This window comes from Triturus cristatus, chromosome 4_2 (genome assembly GCF_964204655.1).
Source record: "Triturus cristatus chromosome 4_2, aTriCri1.1, whole genome shotgun sequence".
NCBI lineage: Eukaryota > Metazoa > Chordata > Amphibia > Caudata > Salamandridae > Triturus > Triturus cristatus.
Window position 1 is genome coordinate 801,392,184 of NC_140586.1, and position 22,682 is coordinate 801,414,865.

The 22,682-nt window shown below is 40.6% G+C and overlaps 1 protein-coding gene across 2 annotated transcripts in view; it reads right to left on the minus strand.

Moving 5' to 3' along the window:
* Positions 1-4,320: 4,320 nt before the first annotated feature.
* Positions 4,321-22,682, minus strand: part of NSUN4 (NOP2/Sun RNA methyltransferase 4) — a 105,020-nt gene continuing 86,658 nt past the window's right edge. For both annotated transcript variants that reach the window (XM_085602749.1, XM_085602748.1), the window contains 2 exons: positions 14,117-14,241; positions 4,321-4,838 (listed from right to left, as the gene is read on the minus strand). In XM_085602749.1, the coding sequence (XP_085458875.1) occupies positions 4,562-4,838; positions 14,117-14,241 (402 nt within the window). In that variant the 3' untranslated portion in view covers positions 4,321-4,561. The remainder of the gene's footprint in view (positions 4,839-14,116; positions 14,242-22,682) is intronic.

Below are 22,682 nucleotides of genomic sequence, written 5' to 3' on the forward strand. Positions count from 1 at the left end.
ACTCCCATTACAGACAACAGTTTCAATTGAAATTACCATTACATTTGGATAGACATTATTTTACTGATAACTATGTAGCCCACAAACGATAATGTATGGAAATGGCATCACCTAGGGTATTGCTTTTTTTGATCGAAATAAAATACTTTCCACCCACTGACAGAATAACAAAAAATGTACTTCATTGCGCTTTCCTAATTCAGATATTTTCTGAAATATTTGTACAGTTCATTTACAGGCATTTACATTTTGTTGTGTGCTAAAAAAAAAAAAATATATCATTTCGCACACCCAGATTGTTAGATACAAAGGTTGAAGTATGAGAAAGAAAAGCAAACACCAAGCTACCTCAGAAGACACAGCTTGACAGTTGAACTCAGTTTTTGAAAGCACAGCAAGCGTGGCAAAATAATAATATTTAAAGGCCTGTTTCCAGAAAGCAAGAACTTGTGGAAGAATACAGTAAAATAGGCAATGCTTCAAGGAGGGACACAGACATTCTGAACAGCCTAAAAAAAAGTAAGCAAATAGAAAGCAAGCACATGAGTGTTACAAACCACAAAGCCAGTCAATAGTAAGCTATAGGAAGAAGACATTCCTATGCCAGCTTTCAGAATGTCCCCCAGAAGTCTTCAGCAACAAGACAGCTGCGCTGTCTGGTGGGCTGCGACCTAAAAAGGTACAACCTCTAGCTCAAACAAATTGGGTATGCAACTTGACATGGCAGATAATAGTTTGTTCATGTTTTGTAGCCCCTTATTAGCCCTTCAGAGCAGGGCCTATGCCCATGTTCCCTTGGAAGAATCGAAAGAAATGCTGTCACCAATGATGAACAGGCGTGGGAAGTTGAGGTCTTAATGTGGACATGTGTACCATGCATGCCACAAGTGTAGCACCCCTCAATAACCACAAGTACAGTACCCCTGCTTAATGTTTAGACATTTGTAGAACTGCAAATAAATAAGTTTGCGCTAATAAAATAGATAGCGTACCTCACCCCTTTATTGGTAAAAATACAGGAATGTTGGTGCTGACAGCATTCTCTTAGAAGGGTAAACAAGTAGGGGGGCACATTTTGGGCAATAAGGCTAGCCCACAGCCAGTCTGTATTCATAAAATATACACTCTCGCAGAGGGACCACACTCCTAAGCCACAGTGACGCCAAGGGGTATAGACTAGTGTGTTTAGAATTACACCTAGAATCCCTATGTTCTGCATAACGCTAGGCTAATCACTTCTGGTCTCTGTGCTTCCTCTCTATTATGAGCTCCCACAAAAGCTAGAAAAAAATGTAGCTCATGGTTTCAGGTGGGTGGTGCAGGCTTGTGAGAGTAAGGTGAGAGTTGACAAACCATTCCCTTTCAGGGATGATATTTGGGACTGGATTGCAAAGGTTCCGTCCCTGCAGGTTGCTGGCAGATCGCCAGGACAAACTATCATCTCCTAGGGGCAATGGCATGGTTACCCAGCGAAGTGAGGTCGAGTCCTCGTACAAGACAGGTGAGCGCAAACTATTTCTATTCTTTCTATTTTTGCCATAATAATAGGCATTTAAGTCAGTGGGGTTGATAGTGGATATACCCTAATGCATACCTCCTTTCTGTGGACCCTGTATGTGTTCCAGTTGGAGTACTATAATGCTGTGTTTTTTCACAGGTACCATCTATATCCCGTCAATACTGAGGATTCGTTATTGGTACATAAGGTTGTATTGACTCCAACCTTCTTTTCATGTTGCGTTTTCACTGTTTAGCCACTTTCTTTTTAATGCAGTAGCAATAACAATTGTAGACAGGTCCTGAAGAAAGCCAGGGACTATCAGTCCTGAAGGCTGAAACAGGTCGACCTCATTTATAAGCAGCTATTTTTGAAAACTGCTTCTTGCACTGGGTTTTTAACAAGGACCATAAGAGATCTCAATAAAAGTTTTTTCTCTCTTATAGATCCTTTTTTAGATTGCACTTCCACATTGCACTCATTACTCCCACACACTAGCTGTGATCACATCTAGGCACATTAAGAACCTGTTCTATTTCGTTTCTTTGCTCCTCCAACATGACCCGTGCATAATATTATCCACTAGAAATTAGTCTATGATCAAGAGGCACAGTGGATGGTAGGAAGGATACCCAGGTGATGATACTGATCACGTTGGTGCGTGATGGGAATCCGGCTGCTCTCAAGGGTCTTCTTATCCTTTAATTCTTTGCTGTAGTACTCCTGTTGCTATACATGTTCCGAGGTTCTCCCTCAGCGAGGGTCCGGTTTTAAGAGATCTCGGATTTATTGTTTAGTTTTTATTGGCCAAGCATACCCACTGGTTTGGAGGCCTCATGTGGTAACCAATGGTAATTTAAGTGTTGGCTTCGAGTATGTGAGTGGTCCAAAGACCCAGTGGAACACCAACCATAGGCTCCAGACCAGTCTCCTGCCAACTTATATCAATCCCTGGAATTGCAAAATGTATGAACATCTTCCGAGGCTTGTCTTCTCTCCCCTTCGAACCACACCCCTCACGCTCCCACTTGGCCAGTTCCATTCTTTACTCTGTGCACACTGTCATCATGCAGCCTACAACTCTACATGTGAGTCTGCGAGCTATAATACGAAAGTTACAGGGTAAGTAACTGAGGATGTAACCATAATGCATATGCTCATCTGCTTGCATTAACAGGATTTTGTTTTAATACCTGCCTAAAGCACTACCAAAGCATATGCATGATTGCACACTGGAGCACATTTTAAATTAACTTCCATCTTGTATTGCATTGTTGTACAGTGCTCATTTAGCATGACCATTCAAGTAAGTGTAGCCTTGTTCTGAAGCTGGCATAACCAAGGGAGAACTTCAGATTCAGGTAAGTCAGCTTCTTACCCTAGCTTATTGCATCTCAAGGCCTTCTCACATTGTTCAGACAAGAATAGCTAGGCCCCCCATTTGTTAGTATCTACCTTTAGTTTCAATTTGATCATATTCTGTACTCTTTTCTGAAAAAAATGCATAAAAGCAGATGAAAAGGTATAGTATTTAGCATTATCTGCTCCATTTCAACAGAGAAGCCATCGACAATGTGAACAAAACGTAAGCATTTTCTTCATGCTTGCCAGCGCATTTTTGCATTAAACATATGTTCGACATCTCTCAGCTTCCCAGAATGTTGGTTTTCTTTCACACTTACAAGTACAAATCGCAGCCCTCGATACATCTTTTTGTTAGCCATCCTTCTATTGCCAACCAAAATTGGAGGCCACCTTTTTGGTGCTCTACATGATACATCAACTGGAGTCGGACTTATATCCAGTGGCCCAAATGCTATCTGGCTATTGCATAGGTTTACAAATGAGAGGTCATGTATATCTCCGCATCCAGGGAAGTGACGATCGGCATCCTAGATGTTAACTATCGACTTTTATGATCCCCGCCACTCACCTTTAAAGGATCTAGAAAGGGTGGTCCTGATGAAGGTGGACATAATTTGCAAATTCCACTGAAACGTGCGTTGACCTGGTTACAGGGAAATACCAGCTGACAACACAATCACGGATATTCATGAAGGGTTCTCTCTGTGATTCCAACAGTGTATGCTGATAAAGGCTGGGAAGTTTATGCATGTGATGTGTGCGATAGTGTGGTGTTGTGTGATAGGTCAGGATGAGAGTGTGGTTGAATTATGGGGACACACTATATGTTTCAAAGTGCATGCAAATTTTACTGAGGGGAGACAGTCAAACAAACATGACATGTCTGTTGAAATTGCATAATTGCACATTTGCACTTTAAAAATGTTTGGTGGTTACACCAATATGTTTTTAACTTTTGTACAATTGGAAGTAAAAAATATAAAAGTTTTCACAGATGAAAGTTAAGAATGAATTGAATAATATTATAAAATGAACAAAAATATAAATAAATGTTTGACTTGTCTGCACAGCAGTGGGTAGCGCAAAGAGCTAGTACTAGCCTACAGTAAAAGTAGGCAGGTCGGGTGGGAGCTCTTTTCTATATAGTTTATATATTTCCCCCTTGCTCCCAGACATATATATAAACCTTAGATGTGCCAAGAACCAACACAAAAAACCATACTGCACCTCGCCATGCACATTTATTTGCTCATTTTTGGCCCGGCCCACCTACCGATTACACTCAACTTGTCAAACCTGATTAGATCAGTTCTTCTGGCCTTTTATCTTCAAATGTACTAGACTAAATAAAGAGATGCATGTGAAAGTATTTTAAGCTGAATACACCGGTGAATGTAGGTCAAATGAGGACAGGACCATCCAAATGGTATAGGAACATAAAGTCACATATTCTTCAATTTAAGTACACTATTACACTGTTTATTTTATGACTCATGTATTGTACAGTAAGGATTTTCAAGTCAACATGCGAGACGTAACAAAGTCATAATACATTTTTTTTTTAAAGTAATCTCCTGTAATACGAGTGAGTCCTATCAGAATTGTCATCTCTGGTTACCCTGAAGGAGTCTTGTAATAACAGTCTAAAGAATGAGGTTGCCTTCATAAAGTTACTGATCACGCTCTATACCAATAGTTCTACTTTATTCTGCGTAATTTACAGAAATACATGGGCCCGAAGTTTGCTGTGAGGTGAGGCAGGATGAGCTCCCCCACCCTGCTTGTGCTGTGGAAACGAAACGTGTTGCAGTACAGTTTGCGGAAGTGGCTCAGGTCCTCTAGTCCAACATGGACGCCATGGTCGGTGGCTGCCAGCTCTGCAGCTCTCTCGACCACAGACTCGTTCTGCAGCTGGGAAAGGGAGCACGTAGAATAGACAACGCTGCCACCAGGCTTCACAGAGCGGATTCCGGACCTGAAAGTGGAATACAGTAGAAACGGTTAGAAGAATCATTGATAAAACCTTATTAATTGGGATTTTTTTTGTAGCTACATGCACAATTTTGACTTTCAATTACCGGCATTTGACTGAGAAGGAAATGAAGTGTCCCATAAATTAGTGCCTCAGTGTAGAAGATTTGCAGAAAACAAACATTACATTCGTCATCAAGTTTGGTTTTCTTCTGAGTGTGTTCCGGCCCCTTTACAGTTCTTTTCCACAAGCCTGCAGTAACGTGCACTCACAAACACCTAGATATTAAATTGTGAGCCTGCGTTGAGGGTACAGAAGCATACAGAGGACAGAGACGTGTCATGACACTTTTTTTTACCCTCAACTGTCCAGTGTGTCTGCCATAGAATGCTTCCTGCTGGAAAGGACAGGCATTGCCATCCAAAAGCTAGAGTAGTGCGACAGCCCTAATAACTGAACATAATGTTTTATCCTGCCAGCACCTCACAAGCAACTCATCTAAGAGGGATCATGCATACTGCATATCACTGCCTTCAGCCAAGGTGCAGGAAGCAAACTGATAACTAACTCATCAACTTATTCCAAAAGCACTCACTGTCACCCTCATGCCACTGTGGGACTTCAGCACAAATTACAAGGCTTGGTCGAAACAATGTTAAGAAGAAAATACTGACCTCTTGGAGACAACCTCAACAACAAACATGAGCCATTTTGAAAGAGGTCTAATCCTATAGATACATAAATCCCCTTCAACAACTTCTACACCTGTAGAACATACACTAAAGGGGAAAACTATTTGAAATACAACACGGCAGCCTGAAGGTCATAAAGCGCACTTCCAACTGAGAGAACCTTGGCACTAGCCGCTCCAAAAGCAACAAAACACAACCTGGAAATTATCAGAAGACGGTGGTTCGCAACCGCTATTAAAATTGACCAAAGTGAGCCTAAGGAAAGTACAGATGAAAAGGTTCGAGTTACCCTCAACAATTCGCCTTACAGAACATATAAAGTGACTATCACCTGTTCTCTAGGCTTCATCATAAGGCTACCAAACATACGAAGAGCACTTCTCATCTACAAAGTCACTGTGCACTCCATAAACATTCATACATTTGTAATGGAGGTAAACGGATTCTCCTGGAAAAAAGGCAGCACCCCTAGCCAGGGGGAGAACCTGAGCATGTTCTTACTATCGTCAAAGGAAAGCCAAGAAGACAACAAGCAGGATTTTATGACCACAGTATTTTCTTGCAGTCCAGGAAAAGAGTTTTGGTAAATCAAGAATATTTATTACAACGAGGGAGCAGGCTAGCATCTCCACTGTCTCTCTTACTCTTTGTTTTATAAGCTGAACTATTAGTGTGCAAGCTAAGGTAGAAAGAGTGAACCCATCCATTCACATTTGACACACACACTGAGAAGATAACTGCATTGCTACCAACTAACTGTATAACATGAATCTGTGTTTTTTCAATATTTTGGGGGATAAAATTAACAAGGACACGATTAAGTATGTTGAAATAATTGTTCAGAAAGTGGAAAAAAATTGCCCATATCAATCGGGAAAAAAATTAGGAGGTAAAACCTTTGTTTGTAAAGTAGAGGGGCAATTCTCTCATCCTTTTTTGGTAAGGTAAATATACAGAACATTATCTTTTTTCAAGTATGGCTTTATTTTTACACCATTAGACTAAGTTTTGATAAACAGGAAGTATAGAAGCTGCGATAAACACATTTATGTGGTGTGGTGTGGTGTGGTAAGGCCAATCAGTTGGCTTTGAAGCTGAGTCACTCTTTGAAAAAGAGCAAGTGGGCATTACCAAAGTTTCAGCTATACTGTTTGGCCTTTACAGGCAAGCAGGCGAGGTCACTTATTGCGTATTGGAGCAGACAGGACCGATGGACTGGCTTGAGGACATAACTGCACCGGCATCTGGCGGGGTGTTTCATACAAGCGTCATACAAGTATGTGGCACCTGAATATGGTTTAAAATTTCAAGATGAAGGTGCTGCATGCAGCTGCAAAGATCTGGAGGTAGTGACAAAGTTGATATGCATTCCATATCTTTCTACATAGCAATCAATATGGACATCACAGGGCACTCTGGAGAATCTAAATCACAGATTAAGAAGCACGCAAGAAAATGCTGGCATACGCTCGATTGCTGATTTTTTTTAGTACACGGACATTTAAATCTTGGGAGGACTTGAAAGAGCTGTAATGTAGGAGGTTCTCAAGTTTAAAATATTACCAGCTCATTTGACAACAAAAAAAAATCAAAGATTTTTTTAAAACTTCTTAAAACGTAATTAAATGGAAGTAATCTCTGGTGACCAAATTAAAATTTTAAGGCGGCATCAACAGCTTCACCAAATGTGGAATCTGATTAACTTGATGAAATATGGATGGAGAGCTTGCCAAGGCTGAAGAAACAAATATAAGACATGTATACATTACATAAGGTGGAGCAACCAATGGCATGGAAGAGAAGCCAGTTTTTCGTCTAGCAGATTGTATTGGTAACCGCATAAACTTAAGTTCTGCACAAGATTCCCTGTTTAGTGTTTCAAATGTAGCTTGGAGGAAGCGGGTGACATTGACATGTTTTGCAGTTACCTTGAATATACTAGCCAGCAGTAAGTAGGAGGGTGAAATCTGAATCAAATTTCAGGTACAAGAAAATAAAGCAAGGCTTGAAAATGAAAAAATGAAATCTATTCTACATGTACATACTACTACTAGCTTCAGCCCACATTTCTAAGTAGTGGGAGGATGGAAAAAAAAAAACCTTTTAATGAATTGATGTTAGCTCTTTATATAGTGATTATAGTAAACAGGTAAATGGCTTCTGCGACTCCTGGAAATCTAAGGAAATTGTATCCAACATGGCATCAAGAGATCTTTTTTTCAAATACTCCAATGATTATATGGCTACTGCGATCATAAGGGGCGAGGTTGTCTCAGGTGCTTTCTACTTACTGTATATGCCAGACAATAATCCAAAGATGTATTGGTCAGGCTTATAATTCCAGACCAGGCAAATATGAGCATAAAAAAAGCTAGCCAGGATACTCGCTCTGCATGGAAGACATGAAAAGGTGCAATGGGATACAAAGAAGGTATTCAAGAACTGGACATGTACACAATAAAGAAAAAAATCTTTTGTACATTGCTAGCAGAGTACCATTTTGAACCACTGGATGCTCATGAACAACATAAAATGTGATCACCAGGAAAAGGTTATGGAATCTATCCATCTTTAACGGTTGAGCATATCTCGAGTACATACATGATAAACTAGGACGACATACATGTGACAAAATTGATGAAGGGTTTTAATTTTACACTGACGGAGTAAAAGGCAGCTACTAAGGCTCCACAGTGGGAGACACGAGAAGAAGAGTTCAATGTTAGAGTTGAAACCAAGAAAATAGGCCTATGCCCGATCATCACCATGTAAACAGATCTGCTTTCCTCCAGGTAGGTATACGTTTTAGCAGATTCTTACCTTAGATGTACCCGCATACTAAGCACTCTGAGGCTATCGCAAGGCTGCATGCAGTTTAGAATAACTTTAAATAAAATAAGATTAATACAAATGCAAACACTGATGTTTCAATTGTCAGCAGTCCTGAAGGTAAACGGCACAGTGGATGATGAAACCAAGCCTACGCTTCAGTAGGTCACAGTGAGGCAGGCAGAATTAATAAATGTCTTCTACAGGCTGGAAGAAGCAGAAGACCGAATAGGCAGGATGGAAGTTGATTCAGTGAGCATCCCTTATTTGTGCCCAAACATCTTAACAAGCAGCGAGCCAGGCTCTGGTGAGGTTTCCAAATAGAACGATATCCAATTTGCTAAAAATGTAATTCCACTCTTGGCTAGAGCTTCAAAGAGCACGCAAAAGCATTGTTTGGGTCAATTAGGATATTAGATGCTTTCTGTGGTGCAGTCAATTAAGGTAAGGTCTCCTGCAGCATTATCTATTGCTTAAGGAAGGGAACAAATTATTTGCACTTGAGACCCATCAGTACAATGGCAAAGATGAAGGTTTTTTGGGGGAGATGTGCACCAGGAGTTGCAGGACAGGAGATCTGGCATATTTAAACCATGCAGAGTACTGCTAACTAAAGTTCAAAACGTTTGAAAACCAAAACATTCTGTGAACTGGAAGAGGTGGATTAAATTATTACTCCGCATGAACAAAGATTTGAAGACTCTGAAAATTGTTTTGCTTAACTTGACTGGTGTCAATCAATCTGTTAAGCTGAAATCGAGGCTACTATATTTAAAAATGTATAAACAAGGTGACGCATTACTGCAAGGAACACACATATTAAGCAAATATGCTAATTTACTGAAAAGCAATTTGATAGAGATTGGAAACATAGGGTAAAGCGAATGGAAAGAAATGTGCAGTGTCTGATCTGAACACTCAAAGAAAATGTCAGAGAGTACATCGATAGTCACAAATATGCATGTCCAAAAACAGACTCTAGCTCTGGTAAGATATACTACTCAATGCTAACAATTTTACCCTTTACTCTGATCTCAATAGGTTGTCGATTAAGATAGGCATTGCATAACAATTAGAGACTGGTATGTAATGTTGCATGTCTTCTAGACAGATCAAGAAGAGTGAAAGTAGGACACTACAAGGCTATGAATGTTCAGAGACGCAATTAAGGAAAATTATTTTATAGAATCATGGAAAACAGGACAACCTACTGAATGGGATGAAACAGATTACGATTATGTGTTTTTAGTATCTACACAGGGATGAAACACCTTTCCCTATCCAACATATTACTCAAGATCAGAAATGGAATGTAAAGGGCAGGAAGCATAGCCAACTATGAAGTGACATACGTAAAATTGAATATGTAAAGGGCCACCCAAAACAAAACTACAGGGACTAAGTTTACTCAAGAACCATGCATGTATGACTAGGCTGTGGAAACTATAAAAGAATATGCTAAACTTAAAAGCAGGTTGGTTCAAGAAATTGTATGTACAAAGCATTTACGAAAGACAACATTACACGCAATGTAGCTATAGGGAAAAACGAGGAAAGGCTGTTCTAATTATTAACAGAATAATTGATGAAGGACTTTAATACACAGGAAGCTAGCACAGTCTCTTCAGATGTTACAAGGACCAACTGAATAAAAACTACTAGGTCGCTAAAATAGTCACAAATGAAAGTGTCATCAGTAAAAATAAACCTATCCCTAGCAGAGGACACATCTTTTATAAGGTTATGGAATTAGCTTTACACGTTTGTCCAATTGCACCCAAGCAGGGAAGGATTATTTATGGGGCCAGTAAACAGGAAAATGTGTTCAACAGTGTTCGGTGTCTATTATTTTGAGTTACTGCAAATAAATTAACACTGGCACGTCAATGACTGACATGGCAGATATAACAAATCTGATAGAAGTTCTTGCAGGGGATCCCTATGATGTTTAGTACAGTCATACTACCCTACCGCTTGGCTGGACCGAATGTACTGGCAGAAAATGTGAACACTGAGCCTAAATTATTGCTTGAATTCAAAAACTGTTTTTAAACTTTGAACTGACAGTGGTGATCCATTGCTCACTTGTCTCTAAATAAGCAGTCCTTCTATGCAATACCATGATTTATGTATGTATGATCATATCTTACTGGCCCTAGTTTCTGTTGATACCTAAAAGGCCTTTCATCAAATACATCAGATCACCTTTCTCAAAAAACCAAGACCTCTGGCATCAACAGAGCTCTTAGTAGTGACTATTCTTCGCATCAAGACACCCACTTCAGAAAGAAGACCATACTAAAGCAGTCCTCTCAGCAAATGCATCACAAATAAGGAAAGCTCTCATACTAAACTTGACCCTCCTTCAACATCTTAAAAAGTAAGCCAAAAATTCACCTACCAGGTGTGCCCTTTCCCCATCACACAGCCTCTATCGCTCGTTCTTAAGTGAGGCTATAGGTCACTCAGTTTTGACATCACACATCTCCCTCCATCTTCTCCCCTATCTTTAATTGCCTATCATCTCCCCGATCTCATTTGCTAAACGTTCCTTCTTCCTATGCTCATTTTCCTGACCTCTACATGATGTACTTTGATGCTCCTGTCCTGCCTTTTCTCTTGCTTCTTGTGATCTCGTATTTAAATGGAAACATATTTCTTGTGTAAATAAATTAGTTATTTTGTGAATAGGTGCTATTTCCACTATTTTTATTTTCACCGATTACATTACATTATTGCAACTCACACCTGCAAATGGAAGATGTTTAATTCCCTATCTTGTTCATACATGATCATCACTTCTAGCACTGACAGGCTTGCCTTGATTAAGACAACACCAAGTTAAGGGGTAAGAAATAAAATAACATCATGGACTGATCTAGATTTGTACTGAAGTTACTTAATGGGAATCTACTAGATACAGGGAGAGGTAAGGTAATGCTGGCCCGTGCAATCAGGGGGAACAAATCCAAGCCGCGGAACATAAGTTCACCAGTATCCTTTAACATTAGAATTCAGTGGTACGAGGGTGAAGGGGCATAGTTAGGGCTGAAAGGAAGGGAAAGCATGGGATCTGTACATTTGTCTGCTTAAACTACTTGAATGGCGAATATGTAATAACGATGTAATGTATATATTGTATTGAATTTTAATTGCATTTATATAGTGCTTACTACCCCTGACGAGGCGTCAAAGTGCTTTTTCGGCGAGTAGCACGCTACTCCGGAACCCATAAAGGATAAGTGGCGAATTAGTATGGTTAAACACAGAAGTAATTTGAGTGGTGGTATGACTCCATCATTAAAACAAGCATTGGCATAGCCAATAGGTCTCGCCTTTAGGACCTTATAAGTGTTTAGCCACGCAGCACATTATTCTGGGTGTTGTGCCACCAGTGATTAAATAGCTATACAATGAGGTCAAAAACCAGTGTGGAATGAAACAAAGCTAGCTTGAGCAATTGGATGACCAGGAATGCCAAATAATGAGCCAACAGTAGCTAGATAGTAATAGAATGCAGGGGAGAAAGCGAGATACCGCAGGCAGCGAAGGTAGACAGAAGAGGCTGAGACAGGGACAATAGATGCTTTTTAGAACTCAGAGAGGGATGGTTACAGGGATACAAGGTGGAGCTGCATAGAGGAAAAAGGCAGGGCATGCCTTTGGTGGGGAAGTCTGACAATGCAATAGGTCTCGCATTTGCGAGAGTTTAAGCTATTGGCATTGTAAGTGACAATGCCTTTTATTTATCGTTTTTTATAATTAACATAAATAAAAAGCATTGTCATTTACAATGCCAATAGCTCAAACCTTTGCTTAGAGTTCTAAAACACACAAATAGCTTTTACGTGTCGATTGGTTTTAATAATATCTGATTGTAAAAGCATGTTTTGTGTACCAATGTTAGCCACATGTTGTGCCATTATCTGCCATGAACAGAAGCATCCAATAACTAGATCCATGGCAAGAATTGCAATCTAAATTGATTTTGCTCTTTGGAAACCCTCTTTATTTTCTTCCAGTGATAAAAAAAATGTGCCTTGCATTCAAGGAGCTGTTCTGCGTAACTAGAAATAAAGGCAGTTGTCTTTAAAGCCCTGATTGTACATTTGTGGAACCGTTTCTGCAGTCAGCATTATTACAGTGCTAAGTGGTGTGTTCGAAAGCATATCTTATACATGTGACCAGATCATGAGCCTCCTTTTCAATCTTTTTATGAAACATGCATTGCTAACTAAAATGTCATCAGAGTGTAACTTTACTACTCACTATCAGCTTGAAGTGTGAAATTATATTGCAACCGCTCAGTCACAAAAGATTGATGTAGATCACAAGTTGAAACGTTGGCATCATTATCAGGCATTATAAAAGCGTGATAAACAACGGCTGCGAATAGGAATCTTTTGAAAAGGCAAAAAAGTATTATAAAAAGTTTTTATTCGGAGCTATATGAAACCAAATTTGGCAAAACCACTACATTTTCTTCTAATGAAATTAACCTTGAAACTGTAAAGTTCTATACTCTTGTTGTACGCTTAGGCACTACCTTTGGTTAAAAAACAAAGCAGGCTACTCCACTGCTATCCGGAGTTGGAGAAGACAAGCGGTCGGGTGGAGTGTTAACTCCCAGTCAATGCCAATCGCTGCAAACAATCCAGACTTTGTTTAAGAAACTGTAACAAGCAGTTAAGATATTTTCACCGGGATCGAAACTATTTCAGTAACTAGAGAAGTTCAAAAGAAGTTGACAAGATATGTAATTTTTGTTTAGTTTGGTTAGAAAAAGGCAACGTGGGGGGGGTGGGGTTCTCTTAAGTTAGGAGTGAAAGGTTACGTCAGCATTCTCGGGAACTTCTCGAACCGCTCTGGTTTTTGGCAGTGAAGTGGTCTTGGCTGTCTTCCACTCTCCCTATTTGTACTTACATGTTTGAGGCTGGCAGAACTCAACACCGGTCAAGACAGTCAAGAGCAGTTTTCCCAACGTACGCTCTAGTCGCCGTTAGGCAGTTAGTTTCTACGGGCGGGTCTGCGAGATGCTGACGTGAGCAGGAAAGAGTGCAGTTTGAGGCGGATATAGAAGAACCATTTGCAATGCAATAGGCCCTCGCAGAGCAGGTAACGCATGCGCGATGCAACGCCAGGCGAGACCTAAAAAAATGAGTGGGGGACAAAGATACTAGGGAAGGGAGAAACTAAAAGCAAAGTTGGGATGCTGGGAAAACTCTGGGTAATCGAGCAGGAAACAAAGTACATTGAAAGGTGGTAGGTGTGAACCAAAAGGAGTGAGAGACTTAAAACTTGCAGGTAGTGATACCAAAGAACCATCTTTGTGCCTGATGCACCAAAGAGCTTATTCGAATCAGTCTGTGTTTATAGTAGGTATATTCATTAACAATCTTGTGACTGGGAGCGGGAAACAGTGCAGAAGCCCTCACATTCACAATGATTCTACACTGATAGAAGATAGTTCTATGTTGGGCAGTTGACAGTAGATGCTTATCTCTCGAATAAGATAAGGTGTGTAATGAAACTACTTAAAACAGAATTATGGCCTTATCTACACATTACTTACAACATTCGGTTGTGTAAGCAAGATGCAGGAATTCTAACTTTAAGAGACTAACTTATGCACTCTTTGCTCAAGAACCATATATTGCTGTTGAAAGTAGAGAGAGAAAGGTATTTAATAGCTTTCAGTGCCACCATACATGCTGATCCTGGCTTTGTTCAAATTAACACCATATAAATTGCCATACTTACACAAGCAACTCAACCTGAAGTAATGGCAACATCTGCCGCTCTTTCGTTCTCAACTTGTGGAAAATGTTATTGTCTTCTTCCATGAGGGAGTGTCTGTCATTGGTACAAGGGACATCAACCAGCACCTGTGAAACAGGGCAAAAGGGACGTTGTTACACTTTCTATATACATTAGGAAACTCATAAATAAGCTTAATGAGGTAGAAAGAATGACCGTACTATTTCATAGTCATTGCTAGGGCGATGGTCCAGAAGACCCAGGCCAGTCCACACTTTTGACTGGTCAACAAACCTTCAGTGTTTATTTAAACTATCCTAAACATTGGCACACTTCAGAATCCAATGCTTTAAATGTCACTTGTTGCCTCAGGAATTCAGTATCAAAAGAACTGGTACCCACACAACCGGTTTTTGTTCCATTTACAAATATCAACATTTAACATAGCGGTAATGAGAAAACAATCAGTAGACCGCCTTTTACTAATCTTTAACTAAACCTATAAAAAGCTGTAGCACATCAAATGCTTGTGCTCTTTAGCCACTGTCTATCCAGCACAAACCTTGCATATTATTATTTTCCCCCTTTTCGCTCATATTTAATATTTGCAGAAAGTCCTACTAGATCCATCCAGTTATTGCTGTTCATACATGCAGCATTAAACAGAACCCTCCCACTTCCATGCATCCTTTAAGCCTGTGTCAGGGGCTCAAAGTGCCATGAACACGAGAGTCATCCTATATAAATGAACAACCTTCAAAGATGCTTTTCCCTTGGGCAACTCTGCGATTGTGAACTGATCTAATTTCCCCAGATAATTGGACTTTAACAAATGTCTTCTTCCCCTTATGAGAAATCCTGTGAATGTATACATCATGCTGGCTGGTAAATGTATTCTGCAAGTGACATGAGTATGTACCCTGCTGCAATGAAAGACTTGAGTGAGAAGCTTTACATAAATCATTCAAGGAATTGCTAACCAATTATGTTTTCTCAGTTGTTGGATCAGCAACAGGCTCATGGTAAAGACATCCAAAAGTGAAGTCAGGGAGCAAATGCGCATTCCTCCCATGCACCATGAATTTTCACACTATGTTCCCGTACAACCACCATCAGTAGTCTGGGGTGGAACTGCATGTATAGTCAGTGGGACAGAAGTAATGCAGAAAGCAAAGAGCTAATGGAAGATATATTTCTCAGAGAACAGCAAGTTGGTTGTATACAAGTTGGAAGTCAGTCCCGCTAAAAACATTTCACCTTGATAAACAGGATACTTTCTGGGAAAAAATCTCCAGGAAGGCATGCTGTGTGTCAAAAAAATCTAAGGAGAAAATTACAGCGAATTTGAAACCTATCAGGCTCCCCCTTTTTCAGTGAGTTTGCAGGTCCTCAGTAGAAGGTTTTCAGGGGCTCCAGCATACATTTTTCAGCTGTAGTGGGTCCAATAACACAGCTTTCAGTTCAACAAGAAACAACCAGTACAAAGTGGTAAGACTGAATCCTTCCGGGTGAGGGTGCTTTGTCTCAGGACCCGATATGTGGCCTGACATCTGGAAGGATGTTCCACACGGGCAAGTAGGCTACATTAGACCTCAGCCCACTTTAGGTCAGCAGAAGATGGTCATTTGCACTGTAGAAAAATGCTGGAAGCAGAGGTTCATGCAGAGCTGGAGGGAACTCACATTATCTCTGGCAGGAAGGCAGAAATTCTTCGGATTATCAGCCAAAGGATCCAGGCAGCTTTCGCTTCTCAGAGATCATCAAACTGAGCTTTTAAAAAGGCTACACCATTTGGTCAGTGGTTGAGGGATTTAGTAAATTTTTTCTGAAATTTCCCAAGTTCTTACTCCTAGGTGTTCACTAACGCAGTGCACTTCATGACTGGAGCACATGAAATATGGAATGGTGATTTGTCTTCACTGTGCAGAGCTGATCCATGCATTAGAATTCCATTATCAGTCCCCCACTGGAAGTTCTTAGCTTAGGCTTATGGCATGGTAGGCTTCGACGGATTCTCAGGGGCTTCACTTCTGAACAGGAAAGAGACTACAGATTCTATTTAAACAAGTGCTTTCCAAACGTTTTAGAACCACAACCCACTTTTTAGAACAAACTTTTGTGACCCACCCAGCTGTAATGGCCATGAGACTGGCAATTTTTTAACGTAACTAACGCATCTTGTGGCAGCACACTATCAGTTACAGGCAGCACATTTTCTATTGAAATGACAACTAAATGTGCACAGACACAGTTTTGCGTATACACATGATAATATGTGGAAATTGTGTTTCAATTAACATTTATCGTTCGTGCAGCACCACGCAATGTGCCTTGCTCCTATTCAAATCTTTCTTTCCAGCACACTTAGGAAAGCAAAAATTAAGCAAATTTCTGTAATTCTGAACTGCTGAATGTGAACAGTTCATTTACAGGTATTTACATTTTGTGTGTTACGAAAAAATGACATTCTGCGGACTTTCCGTTCACACTCACTGCACCCCCCCCTCAAGATTGCCACATAATCCACTTTACTTTTCTGTCTCTGCCTGCAAAGTGAGAGGAGTTTATAAACACTAATTCCTGTGTTAAAAAAAACATATAATTGTTTGGTTGGATAGATGCACAGCAGATTTGTTGTACCTTTGGTTATGTTAGGTTTAGTTGATTTTTATGGTGCACCAAAAGGTGGCGCCGAGGGTCCAACGGCGTCTAGAACATAAGTTGAAAAAGTGATACTAGAGGTTCTCTAGAGTCATCCCTTTATGGTCACACATTTTGTTGTCTTTTCCACAGAAAGAAAGACTTCCACTCTGTTAATTCAATGGTTTGCATGTAATTTATTTCATTAGCAATTTAGCTTAATTTCGAGCATAATTTGTTATCCTTTCACATATTCTCAAACGTTTTTATCCCAGGCAATGTCATCATCATTTATCCTATCCAATGCATTTCGGGCATTAGGGTCATGCCTTTCATCAGGGAGTTGACACTGTAAAACGGAATGGGATACCGTAAATGTAGTATGAAACAATTTGTATCATAAGTAATATCATTGTGGTGTGACATCATGCAAATTAAATAAGGCAATACGAGCAAAAAACGTGAGCAAGCTTACAAGCAGACATGATAATGGTGTACACTCAAGGTGAACATTGACATGAGAATGAAAACGTCACTTACATGCCTTTCTGTGTGTTGTTTTTAAGATCTGTAAAAGAATGGTAGGGTTCGGTTAAACTATGGGTGTTGGGAGCTACGGCATTGCGCTGAATAAATATGGGTCTATCCTAGCTGATGGACTAACCTGAAAAGGAACTCGAACGTGCTCGAGTCTGTTACTCGTCTTCCGTAGCGACGGCACGAAGATTATAAGCCGCGCTTTGCTATTTTGAAATGATTCCGATCATGTGGTATGTCACATGACCATTGACGGGAAAGAAAGACTACAGCTAATCGGTATTCTACGGCCGGTGGGTCAAACTTAATTGCGGGAATCACCCGTTAGATGAGAAAGTGGACACATTAAACAGGTGGAGGGTATGTGAAATTAATTTGAGTGGTCATCTGCTTCCAAAAAAAAAAAAAAAAAAAGGTGGTATGAAAATAAAGGAAACGAAAAGATGAAAAGGTGTTGAGAACCCATATCTACACAGGTTCTCGCCCCGATGGGTTTTGGAAGCAGATGACCACTCAAATTAATTTCACATACCCTCCACCTGTTTAATGTGTCCACTTTCTCATCTAACGGGTGATTCCCGCAATTAAGTTTGACCCCCCGGCCGTAGAATACAGATTAGCTGTAGTCTTTCTTTCCCGTCAATGGTCATGTGACATACCACATGATCGGAATCATTTCAAAATGGCAAAGCGCGGCTGATAATCTTCGTGCCGTCGCTACGGAAGACGAGTAACGGACTCGAGCACGTTCGAGTTCCTTTTCAGGTTAGTCCATCAGCTAGGATAGACCCATATTTATTCAGCGCAATGCCGTAGCTCCCAACACCCATAGTTTAACCGAACCCTACCATTCTTTTACAGATCTTAAAAACAACACACAGAAAGGCATGGAAGTGACGTTTTCATTCTCATGTCAATGTTCACCTTGAGTGTACACCATTATCATGTCTGCTTGTAAGCTTGCTCACGTTTTTTGCTCGTATTGCCTTATTTAATTTTCATGATGTCACACCACAATGATATTACTTATGATACAAATTGTTTCATACTACATTTACGGTATCCCATTCCGTTTTACAGTGTCAACTCCCTGATGAAGGGCATGACCCTAATGCCCGAAATGCATTGGATAGGATAAATGATGATGACATTGCCTGGGATAAAAACGTTTGAGAATATGTGAAAGGATAACAAATTATGCTCGAAATTAAGCTAAATTGCTAATGAAATAAATTACCTGCAAACCATTGAATTAACAGAGTGGAAGTCTTTCTTTCTGTGGAAAAGACAACAAAATGTGTGACCATAAAGGGATGACTCTAGAGAACCTCTAGTATCACTTTTTCAACTTAAAAAAAACATAAGCAGCACTGACAATTTCCCGGTCTTTGAAGCGCAGCAAACGTGACACGTTAAATACTAATTCATGGACATCTTTTTTATTTCTTGCACGTTCCCGTCCCATCAAAAGTCGCAACCACCAGTCTGAGAAACTCTGAATTTGGCACAAATGTTCACTTGGTAGACTCCAGGGGATTCCTCCCTCTCTTTTTGGTCAATGGATAAGGAATCCTTTAAAGTAGCCGCGGGGGAGTAGGGCCATCAAACAATAACAAGATTGATTCTAGGCAAAAGTGTACATTATAGCAATGTGATGAGTTCAAGCAAAATACATTTCAACTCATAACTTATGTAAAGGAATTGAACTAACTGGAATTTGAATTCACCACTGAGCTTTTCAACACACTCTACCTAGGCACTAAGTGTTAAATGTTTTGCGGGAACATGGTGTCACCCACAACTGCCTACTGTTTCTAAACAACACCGAGATTTGGTAGGTGTACGAAAATCTAACTTTTGGCTTAAACTTGCTGGCACATTCTACATGCTTGCATTCTGACTCCTTAACATTCTGAACTGGTTAACCTTAACTAGTATAGGTGACCACAGTAATATGGCACAAAACGTGGGCCGCAGTGTGCTGTAAACCCCCCCCCCCACCCACACACACACACAGGAGTACATATTTAAAAAAAACATGGGTTCAGCACAGCCGCAGCACCCCGGGAGTATTGTAGCTAAAATCTACTATTCGCACATGCCAGCGTAAACCCTTTTGACATGTTGTAAAACCTACTTTTAACATTTGCAAAGTTATTTATAAGTAGACCTTGGAGTACACAAACCCTGGATTCAAAACATACCAGTAAGGCATGCGAAGATTGAAATTAGAATGCCTCCACACGCATTTCCCCACTGTGAAGGCTAGGTCAAGATTCAGAGTAATTTTCTAAAAATTGGCTTTTGGATTAGAAAAATAAGTCATCTGTGCTCTGCTGGAATACTCAAAAAAATGTAATTCAATAACAAGCATGTATTTTGATAAACATGCCCTATAGAGGATTCTAAAAAGCTGTACATCTCTGCAGAACCTCGGACTGGTTTCAATAGGATCCCTCTCCTACTCTGAAAATAATTAGATTTTCCGAGCAGGGCATAGTTGGGAAGTGGTTCCCATCAGACAATAAAGGCCCTCTGAGCAGGTGGCATGACAGCAGATCTCTGGCAGGAAGGTAGGGTGAGTGAATTGTTAGCTGTGCACCCCTTCTTATCTTTAATGGGAGGATATGAGTGAACAAGTAGACCAAGAACAGACAAGAACACTTTCCGAAATTGGGCTATTGCTTTAAACTAGTCTTTGATGATGGCCTACTACCAAACATGCTGACTCATCACACCAAGCAGTGGCGTGACCAAAGAACCGTCCGGAGATAGTTTGTGCCATCATAAGAGGAGTTTTTCCTCATTTTAGTACAAAACCCCCTGGATGAGAATAGGGAGCTTCAAAGAGTAGCACTAGGAAATACCATTGTATAAGACCCCAAGAATACCTCCTGCGAGGGCAGTTTTACATTCAGTCCAAGGAAGAGCTTCAAACGCTTCCTAGGAGCTAGTGTAGGAACGTTTCGGGATAGGCTGAAAGCCCACTGTTGTAGCTTAAAGCGGCCTCAGAAGGTCAGCTGATAGAATACTATGGCATGAACTCCGGTGGATCCTGGAGTCATCTGAAACCAGCTGGCCTCTGGAAAGCACAGAGAGCCTGCTTCAATAAAGTATGAAGAAATCTCCATGGGGCTCCAACCCATTACTACTATGGCCTCAGAAGACGATTTCCTGAGGCCAGACAAGCTGAAGGAGGCTCGAATAGTGCTACAAGAACCCCCAAATTACTGCAACTCCCTTCTAAACTGCGCTGCCGCAAAATATCCTCAGCCACTTCTCTCCACCTGTGAGTCTGTGACACAACATAAGTCAACTTCAGGAGCTTTTGTTTGCTGACATTTGGCTAGCTTTTTCACCCGACAAAAACTGTGTACGAGCTGTTTACACGTACAGGGTTTTCTTTTCTCAAGCACCTCTCTGAGGCAAAAGCGGGTGTGGAATATTCATGATAAACACCACTGAAAGAGCGTAACTTAACAAACCATATGTACTTAACCCGCAGTGAACTTCTCCTATGCTTTTCATCACGTCTACTTGTGCGCATAGCTCATAATAAGTACACAAAACGTATCTCTTCTCTAACTGGCAAAACATTGTTTCACCTCCTTCTGAGAACACCTATCGGATCTGATAATGCACTGCTCACTCTGCAATGACAACATATTCCTAGGCGGTTTCAACTTGCACTGGAATGATGAGAATGACACACGTATCCAATCCTTAAAAGATCTCCTGTTCAGCAACAACTTCATCCAGCACTGCAAAGGTCAAACACACCAGAGGCGCAACCATAGATGCCATCATAGCACTCAAAGACGCAGTAAGCATCGATAACATCCTGACTGGTTGGACCACCACATTATCCTCTTCCATATCAATCAGTAGGAACTACAACCCACTCGCACTCAAAATAACATACAAGGGTCCCACAGCTTGAGTCAGATTCCCCTCAACAATCTGAAAGACAAAATGAGGTCTACTTCATTCCCCTACCAACCTCTCTACAGATGATCTTACTCGCTACTATAACTCTACAATCTCTTTCATCCTAGACCAACTAGAGCCTCAGAAACTTTAAAAATAAATCAGAGACACTCACTCGAGAGGCTGGTTCAACACAGACGTCAACAGAGAAAGAAGAAAACTGAGAGCGACAGACTCTGGAGAATAAACCCCTTCTCCACCAACAACTTAGAATGGACCACAGACAATATAAAAAACACATTGTAAAGGAAAACGGCACATTCTTCCACAAAGCGCTTAATAAAGCAAAAAAACACCCCAAAAAACTTTTCAATATCATAATACAGAAAACTTCAAAATCAGCTAAACCTAATCCCCAATTCCCCAAAGAACAATGTGACAAATTCGCAAACTTCTTCGATAACCAAATCTTAAACATCAAACTCTCCATAGACCCCACACTTCACCTCCCACTGGAAACTGCCCCTCAGAATGGAGGAAAACGACTCTGGTCACTCTCGCCTCCCAAGGAGTGGCCACCCACCCGACCCCTCTGGATGCAATATATAACCAGGATCCCCCCTCAACTCTCAAGAGCTAAAGGACATTTAGCCTGCTCACGGAGGAAAACATATCAAAGATGATTGTAAATTCGAAGCTCACCTCGCAACTAGCAGATACTCTTCAAGCCACCCTAACGAAGAACCTCAAACACGCCCTAACATCCCTCTAGACGAAAATAATAAACAACTCCCTGAACAAAAAACACATCGACTCCAACAATCTTGACTTTTTTCAATCGCGTTTTAGAAACAGATGTAGCGTGGAAACAGCCCTACTTAACATAGCTGATGACATCCACAAGTTGCTGGATTCCGAAAAATGCTGCCTACTCTTCCTCCTTGACCTAATTGGTGGCCTAAAACACGGTCGATCACAAGATGCTTCTTGAATCCCTTCAAAAGCGAATTGGAGCGAATGCCTGGTCTTGAAATGGTTCACGTCATATCTTCATAATCGTTCCCAACAAATAAAAATAAACAACTCAACCTCTGACACATCCACTATAACCAAGGGTGTCTCCCAAGGATCAGTCCTGTCACCTGTTCTCTTCAATATTTACATGGAACCCCTCACTACTATACTGAAACAAGCAAACAACCTCTACCGCCTCTATGCAGAGGACACCCAACTCTACCTAGAAGTTTCCTCACTACAAGATGTACAACAAATGAACTCAACCCTCAAAAAAGTCGAAAACTGGCTTTCCCAACCACCTGAAACTCAACCAAGATAAAAGGTAAATCCTGCTCCTAACCAAAAATGGACAGACAACAGCCAGGGATGTTGAATTCCTATAGCCCGACGCCCGGGACCTATTGTTTGGGGTCAATCACTCAGTCAATCAATCAATCAGGGGTTTATA